Source organism: Pleurodeles waltl, chromosome 9 (genome assembly GCF_031143425.1).
Source record: "Pleurodeles waltl isolate 20211129_DDA chromosome 9, aPleWal1.hap1.20221129, whole genome shotgun sequence".
NCBI lineage: Eukaryota > Metazoa > Chordata > Amphibia > Caudata > Salamandridae > Pleurodeles > Pleurodeles waltl.
The window spans coordinates 792120038-792137348 of record NC_090448.1 but is presented as its reverse complement, the minus strand read 5'-3'; the positions used below and the strand labels follow the sequence as shown (position 1 = coordinate 792137348).

At 46.5% G+C, this 17311-nt stretch overlaps 1 protein-coding gene across 3 annotated transcripts in view; it reads left to right on the top strand.

Moving 5' to 3' along the window:
* Window positions 1–17311, top strand: part of LTBP3 (latent transforming growth factor beta binding protein 3) — a 336564-nt gene that overhangs the window by 187409 nt on the left and 131844 nt on the right. For all 3 annotated transcript variants that reach the window (XM_069208015.1, XM_069208017.1, XM_069208016.1), the window contains 2 exons: window positions 4736–4855; window positions 5310–5435. In XM_069208015.1, coding sequence (XP_069064116.1) covers window positions 4736–4855; window positions 5310–5435 — 246 coding nt within the window. The remainder of the gene's footprint in view (window positions 1–4735; window positions 4856–5309; window positions 5436–17311) is intronic.

The following is a 17311-nucleotide window of genomic DNA, read 5'->3' as shown; positions in this document are numbered from 1 at the left end:
CACTGAGTGCGCATCATGAAAGTGACGCAAAGCAGTACAAGCTGTTTTTTTATTATTTACTTTCCAGCGTAAAGATTTAATTTTCATCACCTAGCCTCAAGGGGGTCAGTATATGGGTATTCCCATGCAACCACCCGCCTTTTGTGACGCAACACCTCCTCTACTAAAATTTGTGAGACAGGGTTTTGCCTAAAAAAATAACACCTTGTGAAACCAGGCGTTAAAAAGAGAAATGTTTTCATTTCTCCTTTTTTTCTCACTTTGTTTGTGTGCTGTACTATGCAGCACACATACCAAGTAAGAAAAGACTTTTAAGTTTTCTAGCATAGTATTTTGCACTGGAAGAGTACCCTTCTAGTACAAAATATGTGCTAGACTCACGCACACACCCTTACTGTATGGGGAAAAGGTATGTGCATGGGGCATGGCAGCTAAAACCAGTGTTAGGGAGAGGTGAGAGCCATATCTCTGTAGATATGGTGCCGTCCTGCTCCCTCCCTGTCACTCAACACAGTGCAGCATTTTTGGCTGATGCTCTGCATTGCCTGACAGTTTGGTAAATCTGCCCCTTGGTATCCTCTTCCTGGCGAGTTGCTCCTTCGGTCGTCCACCAAAATGGGAGACTGGGCAGGTGCAGTTGGTGCCTGCTGCTGCAGGGGAGTGGCTCCACCACTTCAAGGGAAATGCTGGCTGGTTGGCCGAGTGATAGCAGCCCTCCAAGGCGTTGGGAGGTTGCACAGCTGCAGGACGGGTCAGGGCAGGAGCAGGCAGGTCTTGGTGCCAAATCCGTAGCTAGTCCACAGTTCTGTCTTTGGCTCTTGTTTGTCCTTCTTCTCATTGTAGTCAGGCACATCTGAGTTCTTGGTGTCAGGGGGCCACCTAAATACTCCATTTAGGGGCATTAATGGGAGTGAAAGGTAGTAGTCAATGGGCTTACTTCTGGGCTCATTAAACCCCCTATATGACCATTTCCTGTGGGGAGTGGGCATAACCCTGTTCCAGAGTTCCTAATTACACCAAAAACAAAGTGGTGGAACCCTTCTTTCATGGGGCACATCAGGCAGCCCACCTTAGGGGTGTGACTAGCCTGAACGTGCCACATGCCTACTGCATAGCTAATTTCCCACCTGTTAGTGCCAAGTGGACCTCAGGGCAGGCGGTGGCATTCTCCAGATCTGTGGCTGAGTCGCATATCAACGGCAGCAGAGGCTTTGAAGCCTCTGGCCTTGGTAGCAGATTTGCTAGCCATCCTGCTGGAGGCAGTGATAACACCTTCTCCTGAGCAGGGGCTCTCACCTACAGGGGATCAGAAACTTGTCTGTGGTGGCAGACTAGTTGATACAGTCAGCCAGCACACCAGAAGACTAGTAGGTTTCCGGGCACAAGTCATAATAAATCCAATCCTGGCATCAGTATAGATTTGTTAAGAAGAGGTGTTTGATACCCAGCACCATAGGTTTCAGTGAAGCAATTATTTAGCTGGGTAACTTGTAATGACCAGAGCCCAGTACATACCTTAAGATGCTTCCCTATTCACTTGCAATATATAGTAATCGAACTAGACATTACAGGGGCATATCTAATCATGCAGATATGCCCTCACATGGATTATAATGAACCCTGTCTTAGGGGTCTTAAGGCCCACAGTAGGAGCAACTTACATATAAGACGTGCAGTGTATTTGGGCATTACACTCAGGTTGTGTGCAGTGTTATGTTTTCAGAATGGTTTGCACCATTTCATGCATTCTGCAATGTGTTTTAGTGTGGATCTCTTAGGGTGGCATAATACATGCTGCAATCGATAGAGCCCCCCTTTAGTACCCTTGCCCTACGTACTAGGCATACCATTTACGAGGGACTTACAGGGCAACTTGCCAGTTGGGTGACAACTGAGTATTTTGTTTTCTGGGGAAAGAACACTGGCACTGGAACCTGGTTAGCAGGCTTCAGTATACTGTCAGAGTTGAATACCAGCATCCACTAGTTCAAATGGGGCAAAAAGTGGGCGGACATCGGCAAATAGAAGTCCAGTTTCCTACACCAGCAAAGAGAGACTGCACCTGCTGCACAGCAAACAGAGGGACTCTGCCTGTTGTGTCCTACTCAAGGAGAAGCCATCTCCAGATCCCACTCAAACCAAGAGAACTCCAAGGTCCAGCTGACTAGCCTCCTGTTTGCAGCACAGGGCCACAACAGCTAGAGAAGTCTCCGGGGGCAAGTTGTTAGCCCAAAGTCTTCCAGCCACTGCCACCATGCAGCATCAAAGCCAAAACCGAGCACACATGTCGGGTCTTGGCTCGGGAATGCTGTCATAGAGTTGAGTTATCAACTTAGGAAGGATTGGCCTGTGACTGCAACAACCAGTGACTGGTAGTCCAGTGGCAACTAGTCTTTGGCCAGACCGGAGAACACTTTGTGGGATGTCAATCCTGCAACCTGGACCCCCTCAACATCTTTGTGGAACAAGAAATAAGTGCAGGAAGACCTCTGTCAACCACGTTGCATCAACAGCATCCTTAGAGTATCTTCAGCATTCTTCATCCCTTGCATCAGGACCAACCTATAGGAATCCATTGAAACACGGATAAGGTACCTGGAACTACTGGAGGACTGCTTCTTTAGAAAAGGAAACTGTTCTTGAGGGCCTTGCTAGTCCCCTTGACTAGCTCCCTGTGAGAGTACTTCTAACCAACCGCATTGACACTTACCTAAGTTTTCTTTGAAAATGTTTTTGTGTCCAATTCGTTGACTTTGTCAAGGCTTGTTTGCTGTTGAGTCAAACCTTTTTGATTTGTTATTGCTTGTAAAATCAATATCCCTGGAACCCGCCCGATCATTTTAATTTTTGTATATACATTCTTATAATAATAATAAAGTCTATTCTTATAAATTGTTTCAGGTTTCTTGAGTGTTGTGTCAATTTCTTCTTCAGTTGCTTTGGTGCTGTTTATATGCTTCACACTTGTTCCTCTGTGTAATCCTGAATGTGCAATGAGAAGGCTGTTTTTTCAGTGGATAAACCAATAGATGCAACCCTCTCTATTAGCTCCAAGTGGCAGTTGCCAACAAATCAGTGTGAAGAGGTGTTTCACAACACTGAAAGTGTGTTGGTATGACCTAGGAATGAGGAATGAGACAAAGGTAGGATGAATGAGAACTAGGGATGAGAAGTAAGAATAATGGATGAGAAGTAGAAATTATGGCTGAGAAGTAGGGCTGGGAACTAGGGATAACGAATGAGACATTGGAATGATAGATGAAAAGTAGGGATGATGGATAAGAAGTAGGGATGATGAATGAGAAATAGGGATGGTGAATGATAGAGGAGATTTAGGGATATCAATGATAGATGAGAAGCAGGGATGAGAAATAGAGAACCTGTGATGGATGAGAAGTAGGGGTGATGAATAAGAAGTAGGGATTATGGATGAGAAGAATGATGGATGAGAAGTAGGGGTAATGGGTGAGACGTAAGGACGATGGATTAGGAGCAGGGCTGAAAAGTAGGCATGTTGGGTGAACAGTAGGAATGTTAAGCAACAATGGTGGCTAAGAAGTAGGAATGATGGATGAGAAGTAGGGTTGATGGGTGAGAAGTAGTGGTTATGGAGGAGGAGTAGGGATGAGAAGTAGGAAGGACGGATAAGAAATATGGATGAGAAGTAGGCGTGCGGCATAGGGATGAGGAGGGAGGAATGAGAAAGTCCTAAAATGGATTCTGTTCTATGGACATTAATCAAGGGATGTACAGAAGCAAGTCGATCAAACCTGGGTTGTGCAGTTCCAAGTAACAAATAACTTTGTGAATCCTCCTCCTTCCCAGGGGAAAATGTTTGATGGAATATTTCTGTAAAGAATGTGAATACATCATCATGGTAGAGCTAGGTCATAATCAGTAAAGACGGCGCTTTCCATGAGTTGCACCCTTAATCTGTAATATTTCTGGAAGAGGCACGTGGTTTAATGAACCTGATCCACAATGGGGAGTTGCAATTTTGAGGTGCTGAATGGTATTGGTATAAACTATATAATAAGCAGGCATGGTTTTGTAATTGGCTGTTCAAAAATGATTTTTCATCCCCATGTTTGAGCAATGTATGAGATTGTTGAGAGTCCAAAATGTACATGAAAAGAACATTTAAGGACACTGTCTTGCATTAGATTCCTAAGCCACTTCCCAAAAGCTGCTAAAACAGAAAACCTCATAAGATGCAAATATCAGTGAGAGCAGTATGTCGAAATTGTTACCAGTGTGAGGTATGTGTAATATTTTCAAACTCAAACCATTCTATTGTTCAGATTGTAAATTAAATAAATCTAACATTGACATTCAAGGGCAAGTTATATTAACGTCACAGTGCACCCAGAATGATTGACCTGTGCCAGGATTCATTCTAGGCATAGGCACAACATATTATTTTAGTATTATGTCAATTTGGAGGTTTATAAGATAGCATATAACCGTGCAGTATTGCTCACATGATTTGCAGTCTCATCCCCAGCCTTTTAGCATTCCCAGAAATTGTGTCAGTTCTGCATATGCGTCTGCCAGTTGATGAACTGAATTACTTATTGACTTTTATTCATGTTTTTAAAATGTTGATGGTATCCACACATTCCTAGCATTTAAGTACTTACTGTCTTTTATTCATGTTTTTAAAATGTTGATGGTATCCACACATTTCTAGAATTTGTTTAGCTTGAAATCCATAAATTAATATTTTTTGTTCTAGATATTGATGAATGTCAGAATCCTAAAACCTGCCCTGATGGCAAGTGTGAGAACACACCAGGCAGCTACAAGTGTGTCCCTTGTGGACCCGGGTATTACAGCCAAGCAGGGGAGTGCAACGGTGAGAGTAACTCAACATTGTAACCTTCTCGAAGGTTACCTTGACATGAAACTATTGTAATGGAAAGTCATTTCTGCCCGTAGAGGCTACAGTGGTGCAATAGAGTGTGAATTCTGGCACCACTGTACTGTGCTGTAAATGATGCATTGTTGCATTGTGTTGTGGACACTTGTTTACAGGATCAGTACACTGAAGCATGTCCACAGTGTGGCTTTCTTTGTACTAGATTATGGATCTTGAAACACAATGTCTGTGAACCTTGCCACTGGTGCACCACATTGTGAAACTGTGTGCATAGGATTTGTATGGTCCCTTTTTCTCTTTGTTGCTCCTTCCAATACATTTCTCTTGCTGTGTTTTCCTACCGCCACTTATTATTGAACTCTTAATTTGTGATTGGCCTAATAGGCATTATCTTTCCCCCTCACTTTTTACTGTACATCCAATGTCGTAGATGTGGACGAATGTGCTGCGCACAGCTCATACTGTGAGAATGGATGGTGTGAGAACATACCAGGATCCTTCCGCTGCTCTTGCCGTGCTGGCTTTGAACTCACTGCTGATGCAAAGGGGTGTATCGGTAAGAACAACTCACTTCAAATTATAATTGTTTTTGGAATTGGATCTTTTATTGATATACATTTATGTAAAACATTCTGTAATTCTTACATTTCACCTTCAGTGAATATATCAGAGAAAGAATATCACAGCTTATTATTTACATGGAAGTTACCAATGGAGAAGAACTATTCTGGGAAATAGCTTTCTCTCTCAAGTCATTCTAAGATCCTGTCCACGTCAATGGCAGGTGTTTAAGGTTGGAGTGTGTAGGGCAGAGGTATTTGCAAGCTTTGTGCTCACAGGAGAGCCGTCCACACTTTTGCTGTTGAGAGATGCAAATCACACTGGAGTGTGGTTCTCACAATTCTGAGTAGTTGATATCTTAGACTTTGCTACCGCCTGAAGATTCATTATACCAGAAATCTCTTCCCTTAAATGCATCTGTGTATAGTAGGATGGTCTGCTACACTAGGTGGGGGGGGGGGGAGGGGGACGGAGACAACACCAATGTGGGAGTCTGTCCCATTGACGTAAAGAGACAAGATGCACATCTTAATTCTGTGGCTCCCTCTAAAATAACGTACTTTCTTTACATCAAGTGTAACAAAAAGATAACTGAACATAATATTTGTTGACTAACCCCTGCTGAAAAGGAAAGCATATGATATATATTTATAGGAATTCTTTATTGTGGCAATTAGGTTCTCAGGCCCATATTAATGCGGAAATGACAGAGCGTGACGCTGCGCCAAAATTGGCAGTGCCGCGCTCCGTCATTTTGACAACGCAGGGATGTGCCGTATTTCTAAGTGAATACGGCTCACCCCTGTGTTGTCCCCTGCGCTGGCACTAAATGTAGCTGCCAACGCAGGCATCCTTGCACCATCATTCAAGGAGTTGAGGGGTGTGATTGTTTATGTGAATGAAGGTGTCCCTTCCTGCACATAAACAATCACTAATGGCGCTTTGGCACTGTGTGTGCTGCAGAATACAGCACAATTGTCAAAGCATCATTTTCAAATAATTGTTTATATGCGGGAAGGGACACCTTCCCACACATAAACAATCATTTCTGGCATTTTGCTCTTTCTATGCATGCTGCAGAATGCAGCACCCATAGAAAAAGCAAAAAACGTTGTGCCTTGCTAAGATTTTGGTGCTGCCTCAGGTTTACGAAATCTTGTAAATCTGAGACAGCGTCAAAATGCAATGGGTGTTGCTGTGGCATGCCCACAGCAACACCAATTACACGCCCCTCTGACGCAGATAACTGCGTCAGAGGGGCCCATATTTACAGGAGGTGTAACACCACAAGAAGTGGCGTTACACCTCCTTGGAAATATGGAGCTGAGGTTAGCGCCACTGGAGCGTCCCATAAAGTGACGCTCCTGTCACGACTCACGTGCTGCTTACGCCTGGAATTTGCAGATCTAGTGGCGTGGGTCTTCAGTGTTCGGCTTTGGCCCAAAAAGGGGCGACTCTTTCTGGTAGCCACAGTGCTGTAGGCAATGGAGACGCCAAGAACAGACCGTGCCCTTCAGAAAATATCGCCAGAGGGAAAAAAAAACTTTAAAAAAGGGGAAAAAACGTCCAAACAGAAAGATTCCTGAAAACAAGGACAAAAGAACAGGAATCAAAAAGAACAAAATTCAGGTAACACAGAAATGACGAAATCCAGAACCGAAAGGCAAGGAAATCAGGAGCGAAGACACTATCCGAACAGATAGTGTTGCAGCGCAAAGACAAGAAGAAAACACATCCCTTAAATACCAAAAAACAGGAAGTGACCCACAGGAAGTAAAAGGACACCATCTTAGACAGGGAAAATTACATAGAACAGAATAGAGTAGGAACCATAGAGAATAGGGAACAAGGAATGCTGGGTAGAAAAAGGTAACCTGGGAAGGGGGAAAAGACATAAAGGAAGGTACAACAAAAGGACCCAAGAAAGAAGAAAAGAAAAAAGAAGGAGCAAGAACAGGTAAGAGGGGTCAGGAGTCCCCAAAAATGCGGTGAGGAAAAGCAGAGCGAGGCCCCATGCCAATTCTGGGGCCTCGTAATGTGCAGGAAAGGCTGGGGGCGTGCCGCGTTTTGGAAACGCGCTGCGCGGCCCGAGCCAAACGCCCGGCTCGTGCCGCACCACGCGGCGCAACAGTAGGTCCCCCTCCCGAAGGTCCAGGTTTGAGAGGAAATAAACGGTGAAAGCGTTGAATCAGAAGAGGTGCATGAACAGAAGATGCATCTTCCCAAGAGCATTCACTGAGAGGATAACCCTTCCAATGAATCAGATACTGAAGATGTTTGTGAAAAAGACGAGAGTCACAAATTTCCTGTACCTCATATTCAGGAACATCATCCACTAGTACAGGAGGAGGACAAGGGAACTGACGAGAGTAAGGGTCAGGTACATAAGGTTTGAGCTGGGAAACATGAAAGACTGGATGAATCTTCCATGTATGAGGCAAGTGAAGACGGACAGTGACAGGATTAATCAACTGTAGAATACGGAAAGGCCCGTAGTAGCGAGGTGTGAACTTGTTCTGAGAAAGACGTGAGGGTAAGAATTTGGATGAAAGCCAGACTTTATCTTGCAGGTGATAGTCTGGAGTGGTCCTACGTTTCTTGTCTGCTGCTTTCTTCATATATCTCTTGGTGTGTAACAAATTGGATCGAATTAGTCTATGGATTTGTAGAAGTCGTTTGGAGAGATAAGTAATAGCGGGCAGAGGAGAAGTAGGAAAAGAGGTAGGATGAAAGCCATAAGAACAGAAAAAAGGAGTGACCTTGGAGGCACTATGGACAGTATTATTGTAGGAAAATTCAGCAATAGGGAGATAGTGTTCCAGTTGCTTTGGGTAGAATTGCAAAAACAGCGAAGGTATTGCTCTAATCCTTGGTTCAGACGCTCGGTCTGTCCATTGGTCTGAGGATGGAACCCCGATGACAGGGCTCTATTGATATTAAGTGTTTTACAAAAATACCTCCAAAACCGGGAAATGTACTGAGGCCCTCTATCAGATATAATGGTATGTGGGAGTCCATGGAGACGGAAGATATGATCGATAAATATCTGGCTTAGTTCTTGGGATGTAGGTAGCTTTTTCAGGGCAGTGAAGTGAGCCATCTTAGTAAAGGAATCCACAGTGACCATGATAACCCGGTTTCCTGCTGATGGTGGGAGCGAACACATGAAATCAGTAGAGATGGTGTGCCATGGAGCTGGCGGAACAGGCAAAGGCTGTAGCAATCCTGCAGGTCTGGTACGGGGAATCTTGACTTGAGCACATATGGGACAAGCCTGAACGTATCTTTCAACATCCAGCTTCCAGGTAGGCCACCAGAAAAATCGCGAAAGAAGTTCTTGTGTGGCCTTGATGCCTCTATGACCAGCAACCGGTGAATCATGGCACATTTGTAATGCTTTTTCTTTAACTCTGTTAGTAGGGAGGAATAACAGGTTCTGATAATAATAATATCCTTGTCTCTTACTTAATAAAGGTCTTAGTTTCTCTACTTCGTGGTCAGATAGGCTGGTGTATTCCAGTTGTACCTCCTCCAGAAAAGACTGAGCCACTCCAATGATCTTACTAGGTTCCAGTAGATACTGAGATGGGGAAGGAGTACTGTAAGGAAATGCCTCCTTGGCATGGTTGCCCCCTGACTTTTTGCCTTTGCTGATGCTATGTTTACAATTGAAAGTGTGCTGAGGCCTGCTAACCAGGCCCCAGCACCAGTGTTCTTTCCCTAACCTGTACTTTTGTATCCACAATTGGCAGACCCTGGCATCCAGATAAGTCCCTTGTAACTGGTACTTCTAGTACCAAGGGCCCTGATGCCAAGGAAGGTCTCTAAGGGCTGCAGCATGTCTTATGCCACCCTGGAGACCTCTCACTCAGCACAGACACACTGCTTGCCAGCTTGTGTGTGCTAGTGAGAACAAAATGAGTAAGTCGACATGGCACTCCCCTCAGGGTGCCATGCCAGCCTCTCACTGCCTATGCAAGTATAGGTCAGTCACCCCTCTAGCAGGCCTTACAGCCCTAAGGCAGGGTGCACTATACCATAGGTGAGGGTACCAGTGCATGAGCATGGTACCCCTACAGTGTCTAAACAAAACCTTAGACATTGTAAGTGCAGGGTAGCCATAAGAGTATATGGTCTGGGAGTCTGTCAAACACGAACTCCACAGCACCATAATGGCTACACTGAAAACTGGGAAGTTTGGTATCAAACTTCTCAGCACAATAAATGCACACTGATGCCAGTGTACATTTTATTGCAAAATACACCCCAGAGGGCACCTTAGAGGTGCCCCCTGAAACTTAACCGACTGTCTGTGTAGGCTGACTAGTTCCAGCAGCCTGCCACACCAGAGACATGTTGCTGGCCCCATGGGGAGAGTGCCTTTGTCACTCTGAGGCCAGTAACAAAGCCTGCACTGGGTGGAGATGCTAACACCTCCCCCAGGCAGGAGCTGTGACACCTGGCGGTGAGCCTCAAAGGCTCACCCCTTTGTCACAGCCCAGCAGGGCACTCCAGCTTAGTGGAGTTGCCCGCCCCCTCCGGCCACGGCCCCCACTTTTGGCGGCAAGGCTGGAGGGAACTAAGAAAGCAACAAGGAGGAGTCACTGGCCACTCAGGACAGCCCCTAAGGTGTCCTGAGCTGAAGTGACTCTAACTTTTAGAAATCCTCCATCTTGCAGATGGAGGATTCCCCCAATAGGGTTAGGATTGTGACCCCCTCCCCTTGGGAGGAGGCACAAAGAGGGTGTACCCACCCTCAGGGCTAGTAGCCATTGGCTACTAACCCCCCAGACCTAAACACGCCCTTAAATTTAGTATTTAAGGGCTACCCTGAACCCTAGAAAATTAGATTCCTGCAACTACAAGAAGAAGGACTGCCTAGCTGAAAAACCCCTGCAGAGGAAGACCAGAAGACAACAACTGCCTTGGCTCCAGAAACTCACCGGCCTGTCTCCTGCCTTCCAAAGATCCTGCTCCAGCGACGCCTTCCAAAGGGACCAGCGACCTCGACATCCTCTGAGGACTGCCCCTGCTTCGAAAAGACAAGAAACTCCCGAGGACAGCGGACCTGCTCCAAGAAAGGCTGCAACTTTGTTTCCAGCAGCCTTGAAAGAACCCTGCAAGCTCCCCGCAAGAAGCGTGAGACTTGCAACACTGCACCCGGCGACCCCGACTCGGCTGGTGGAGATCCAACACCTCAGGAGGGACCCCAGGACTACTCTGATACTGTGAGTACAAAAACCTGTCCCCCCTGAGCCCCCACAGCGCCGCCTCCAGAGGGAATCCCGAGGCTTCCCCTGACCGCGACTCTCTGAAACCTAAGTCCCGACGCCTGGAAAAGACCCTGCACCCGCAGCCCCCAGGACCTGAAGGACTGAACTTTCACTGGAGAAGTGACCCCCAGGAGTCCCTCTCCCTTGCCCAGGTGGAGGTTTCCCCGAGGAAGCCCCCCCTTGCCTGCCTGCAGCGCTGAAGAGATCCGTTGATCTCTCATAGACTAACATTGCGAACCCGACGCTTGTTTCTACACTGCACCCGGCCGCCCCCGCGCTGCTGAGGGTGAAATTTCTGTGTGGGCTTGTGTCCCCCCCGGTGCCCTACAAAACCCCCCTGGTCTGCCCTCCGAAGACGCGGGTACTTACCTGCAAGCAGACCGGAACCGGGGCACCCCCTTCTCTCCATTCTAGCCTATGCGTTTTGGGCACCACTTTGAACTCTGCACCTGACCGGCCATGAGCTGCTGGTGTGGTGACTTTGGGGTTGCTCTGAACCCCCAACGGTGGGCTACCTTGGACCAAGAACTGAACCCTGTAAGTGTCTTACTTACCTGGTAAAACTAACAAAAACTTACCTCCCCCAGGAACTGTGAAAATTGCACTAAGTGTCCACTTTTGAAATAGCTATTTGTCAATAACTTGAAAAGTATACATGCAATTGAAATGATTCAAAGTTCCTAATGTACTTACCTGCAATACCTTTCAAACAAGATATTACATGTTAAATTTGAACCTGTGGTTCTTAAAATAAACTAAGGAAAGATATTTTTCTATAACAAAATCTATTGGCTGGATTTGTCTCTGAGTGTGTGTACCTCATTTATTGTCTATGTGTATGTACAACAAATGCTTAACACTACTCCTTGGATAAGCCTACTGCTCGACCACACTACCACAAAATAGAGCATTAGTATTATCTATTTTTACCACTATTTTACCTCTAAGGGGAACCCTTGGACTCTGTGCATGCTATTCCTTACTTTGAAATAGCACATACAGAGCCAACTTCCTACATTGGTGGATCAGCGGTGGGGTACAAGACTTTGCATTTGCTGGACTACTCAGCCAATACCTGATCACACGACAAATTCCAAAATTGTCATTAGAAATTGATTTTTGCAATTTGAAAAGTTTTCTAAATTCTTAAAAGACCTGCTAGGGCCTTGTGTTAGATCCTGTTTAGCATTTCTTTTAGAGTTTAAAAGTTTGTAAAAGTTTGAATTAGATTCTAGAACCAGTTGTAGATTCTTAAAAAGTATTCCAACTTTTAGAAGCAAAATGTCTAGCACAGATGTGACTGTGGTGGAACTCGACACCACACCTTACCTCCATCTTAAGATGAGGGAGCTAAGGTCACTCTGTAAAATAAAGAAAATAACAATGGGCCCCAAACCTACCAAAATACAGCTCCAGGAGCTTTTGGCAGAGTTTGAAAAGGCCAACCCCTCTGAGGGTGGCAACTCAGAGGAAGAGGATAGTGACTTGGAGGAAAATTCCCCCCTACCAGTCCTGTCTAGGGAGAACAGGGTCTCTCAAACCCTGACTCCAAAAATAATAGTCAGAGATGCTGGTTCCCTCACAGGAGAGACCAACACCTCTGAAATCACTGAGGATAACTCCAGTGAAGAGGACATCCAGTTAGCCAGGATGGCCAAAAGATTGGCTTTGGAAAGACAGATCCTAGCCATAGAGAGGGAAAGACAAGAGATGGGCCTAGGACCCATCAATGGTGGCAGCAACATAAATAGGGTCAGAGATTCTCCTGACATGTTGAAAATCCCTAAAGGGATTGTAACTAAATATGAAGATGGTGATGACATCACCAAATGGTTCACAGCTTTTGAGAGGGCTTGTGTAACCAGAAAAGTGAACAGATCTCACTGGGGTGCTCTCCTTTGGGAAATGTTCACAGGAAAGTGTAGGGATAGACTCCTCACACTCTCTGGACAGGATGCAGAATCTTATGACCTCATGAAGGGTACCCTGATTGAGGGCTTTGGATTCTCCACTGAGGAGTATAGGATTAGATTCAGGGGGGCTCAAAAATCCTCGAGCCAGACCTGGGTTGACTTTGTAGACTACTCAGTAAAAACACTAGATGGTTGGATTCAAGGCAGTGGTGTAAGTAATTATGATGGGCTGTACAATTTATTTGTGAAAGAACACCTGTTAAGTAATTGTTTCAATGATAAACTGCATCAGCATCTGGTAGACCTAGGACCAATTTCTCCCCAAGAATTGGGAAAGAAGGCGGACCATTGGGTCAAGACTAGGGTGTCCAAAACTTCCACAGGGGGTGACCAAAAGAAAGGGGTCACAAAACCTCCCCAGGGGAAGGGTGGTGAGACAGCCAAAAATAAAAATAGTCAAGAGTCTTCTAAAGGCCCCCAAAAACCTGCACAGGAGGGTGGGCCCAGAGCCTCTTCACAAAACAATCCTGGGTACAAGGGTAAAAACTTTGATCCCAAAAAGGCCTGGTGTCGAAACTGTAGTCAGTCTGGACACCAAACTGGAGACCAGGCCTGTCCCAAGAAAAGTTCCACTCCAAACTCCAATCCAGGTAACACTGGAATGGCTAGTCTCCAAGTGGGATCAACAGTGTGCCCAGAGCAAATCAGGGTCCACACTGAAGCTACTCTAGTCTCTGAGGGTGGGGTGGATTTAGCCACGCTAGCTGCCTGGCCTCCTAACATGCAAAAATACAGGCAGCAGCTCTTTATTAATGGGACAAGTGTAGAGGGCCTGAGGGATACAGGTGCCAGTGTCACCATGGTGACAGAGAAACTGGTTTCCCCTGGCCAATACCTGACTGGAAAAACTTATACAGTCACCAATGCTGACAATCAAACTAAAGCACATCCCATGGCAATGGTAACTTTAGAATGGGGAGGGGTCAATGGCCTGAAACAGGTGGTGGTCTCCTCAAACATCCCAGTAGACTGTCTGCTTGGAAATGACCTGGAGTCCTCAGCATGGGCTGAGGTAGAACTAAAAACCCATGCAGCCATGCTGGGTATCCCTGAACTGGTGTGTGTAAAAACAAGAGCACAATGCAAGGCACAGGGTGAAAAAGTAGAGCTGGAGTCTGGAAAAATGGCCCAGCCTACCAAGAGAAAAGGAAAGTCAGTTGGGAAACCAACTGCAACACAGTCAGAAAAAGGGAACCTCTCTTCTCAGGAAGAAGTTCTGCCCTCTGAGGGAACTGAGCCTTTGGAACTTGAACCTTATCAGGTTGAGCTCTTAGGCCCAGGGGGACCCTCATGGGAGGAGCTGTGTAAGGGACAAGAAACCTGTCCCTCTCTTGAAGGCCTTAGGCAGCAAGCTGCTGAAGAGTCCAAGGGCAAGAAAAATGGAACACATAGGGTCTATTGGGAAGATGGACTCCTGTACACTGAGGCCAGAGACCCCAAACCTGGTGCCACTAGGAGAGTGGTAGTGCCGCAGTCGTTCAGAGAGTTTATTCTGACCTTAGCCCATGATATTCCCCTTGCTGGGCATTTGGGACAAACCAAGACGTGGGAGAGGTTAGTCAACCACTTCTACTGGCCCAATATGTCCCAGAAGGTTAAGGAGTTTTGCCTCTCCTGCCCCACCTGTCAATCCAGTGGTAAGACAGGTGGGCACCCAAAGGCCCCCCTCATTCCACTTCCAGTGGTGGGGGTCCCCTTTGAAAGAGTGGGTGTGGACATAGTTGGTCCACTGGAACCTCCCACAGCCTCAGGAAATATGTACATCCTAGTAGTAGTGGATCATGCTACTAGGTATCCTGAAGCTATTCCCCTTAGGTCGACTACTGCCCCTGCAGTAGCCAAGGCCCTCATTGGTATCTTTACCAGAGTGGGTTTCCCTAAGGAGGTGGTGTCTGACAGAGGTACCAACTTCATGTCAGCATACCTAAAACACATGTGGAATGAGTGTGGAGTGACTTACAAATTCACTACACCATACCATCCACAAACTAATGGCTTAGTTGAGAGATTCAACAAGACATTAAAAGGCATGATCATGGGGCTCCCAGAAAAACTCAAAAGGAGATGGGATGTCCTCTTGTCATGTCTGCTTTTCGCTTACAGAGAGGTGCCACAGAAGGGAGTAGGATTCTCACCCTTTGAACTTCTGTTTGGTCACCCTGTAAGGGGACCACTTGCTCTTGTTAAAGAAGGCTGGGAGAGACCTCTTCATGAGCCTAAACAAGACATAGTGGACTATGTACTTGGCCTTCGCTCTAGAATGGCAGAGTACATGGAAAAGGCAACCAAAAACCTTGAGGCCAGCCAACAGCTCCAGAAGTTTTGGTATGACCAAAAGGCTGCACTGGTTGAGTTCCAACCAGGGCAGAAAGTCTGGGTTCTGGAGCCTGTGGCTCCCAGGGCACTCCAGGACAAATGGAGTGGCCCTTACCCAGTGCTAGAGAGGAAGAGTCAGGTCACCTACCTGGTGGACCTGGGCACAAGCAGGAGCCCCAAGAGGGTGATCCATGTGAACCGCCTTAAGCTCTTCCATGACAGGGCTGATGTGAATCTGTTGATGGTAACAGATGAGGATCAGGAGGCAGAGAGTGAACCTCTCCCTGATCTTCTGTCATCAGACCCAAAAGATGGCACAGTAGACGGAGTGATCTACTCAGACACCCTCTCTGGCCAACAGCAAGCTGATTGTAGGAGAGTCCTACAACAGTTTCCTGAACTCTTCTCCTTAACCCCTGGTCAGACACACCTGTGTACCCATGATGTGGACACAGGAGACAGCATGCCTGTCAAGAACAAAATCTTTAGACAGTCTGACCATGTTAAGGAAAGCATCAAGGTGGAAGTCCACAAGATGCTGGAATTGGGAGTAATTGAGCGCTCTGACAGCCCCTGGGCTAGCCCAGTGGTCTTAGTCCCCAAACCTCACACCAAAGATGGAAAGAAAGAGATGAGGTTTTGTGTGGACTACAGAGGGCTCAATTCTGTCACCAAGACAGATGCTCATCCAATTCCTAGAGCTGATGAGCTCATAGATAAATTAGGTGCTGCCAAATTCTTAAGTACCTTTGACTTGACAGCAGGGTACTGGCAAATAAAAATGGCACCTGGAGCAAAAGAGAAAACAGCATTCTCCACACCTGATGGGCATTATCAGTTTACTGTTATGCCCTTTGGTTTAAAGAATGCCCCTGCCACCTTCCAAAGGTTGGTGAATCAAGTCCTTGCTGGCTTGGAGTCCTTTAGCACAGCTTATCTTGATGATATTGCTGTCTTTAGCTCCACCTGGCAGGATCACCTGGTCCACCTGAAGAAGGTTTTGAAGGCTCTGCAATCTGCAGGCCTCTCTATCAAGGCATCCAAATGCCAGATAGGGCAGGGAACTGTGGTTTACTTGGGCCACCTTGTAGGTGGAGGCCAAGTTCAGCCACTCCAACCCAAGATCCAGACTATTCTGGACTGGGTAGCTCCAAAAACCCAGACTCAAGTCAGGGCATTCCTTGGCTTGACTGGGTATTACAGGAGGTTTGTGAAGGGATATGGATCCATTGTGACAGCCCTCACTGAACTCACCTCCAAGAAAATGCCCAAGAAAGTGAACTGGACTGTGGAATGCCAACAGGCCTTTGACACCCTGAAACAAGCAATGTGCTCAGCACCAGTTCTAAAAGCTCCAGATTATTCTAAGCAGTTCATTGTGCAGACAGATGCCTCTGAACATGGGATAGGGGCAGTTTTGTCCCAAACAAATGATGATGGCCTTGACCAGCCTGTTGCTTTCATTAGCAGGAGGTTACTCCCCAGGGAGCAGCGTTGGAGTGCCATTGAGAGGGAGGCCTTTGCTGTGGTTTGGTCCCTGAAGAAGCTGAGACCATACCTCTTTGGGATTCACTTCCTAGTTCAAACTGACCACAGACCTCTCAAATGGCTGATGCAAATGAAAGGTGAAAATCCAAAACTGTTGAGGTGGTCCATCTCCCTACAGGGAATGGACTTTATAGTGGAACACAGACCTGGGACTGCCCATGCCAATGCAGATGGCCTTTCCAGGTTCTTCCACTTAGAAAATGAAGACTCTCTTGGGAAAGGTTAGTCTCATCCTCTTTCGTTTGGGGGGGGGTTGTGTAAGGAAATGCCTCCTTGGCATGGTTGCCCCCTGACTTTTTGCCTTTGCTGATGCTATGTTTACAATTGAAAGTGTGCTGAGGCCTGCTAACCAGGCCCCAGCACCAGTGTTCTTTCCCTAACCTGTACTTTTGTATCCACAATTGGCAGACCCTGGTATCCAGCTAAGTCCCTTGTAACTGGTACTTCTAGTACCAAGGGCCCTGATGCCAAGGAAGGTCTCTAAGGGCTGCAGCATGTCTTATGCCACCCTGGAGACCTCTCACTCAGCACAGACACACTGCTTGCCAGCTTGTGTGTGCTAGTGAGAACAAAACGAGTAAGTCGACATGGCACTCCCCTCAGGGTGCCATGCCAGCCTCTCACTGCCTATGCAAGTATAGGTCAGTCACCCCTCTAGCAGGCCTTACAGCCCTAAGGCAGGGTGCACTATACCATAGGTGAGGGTACCAGTGCATGAGCATGGTACCCCTACAGTGTCTAAACAAAACCTTAGACATTGT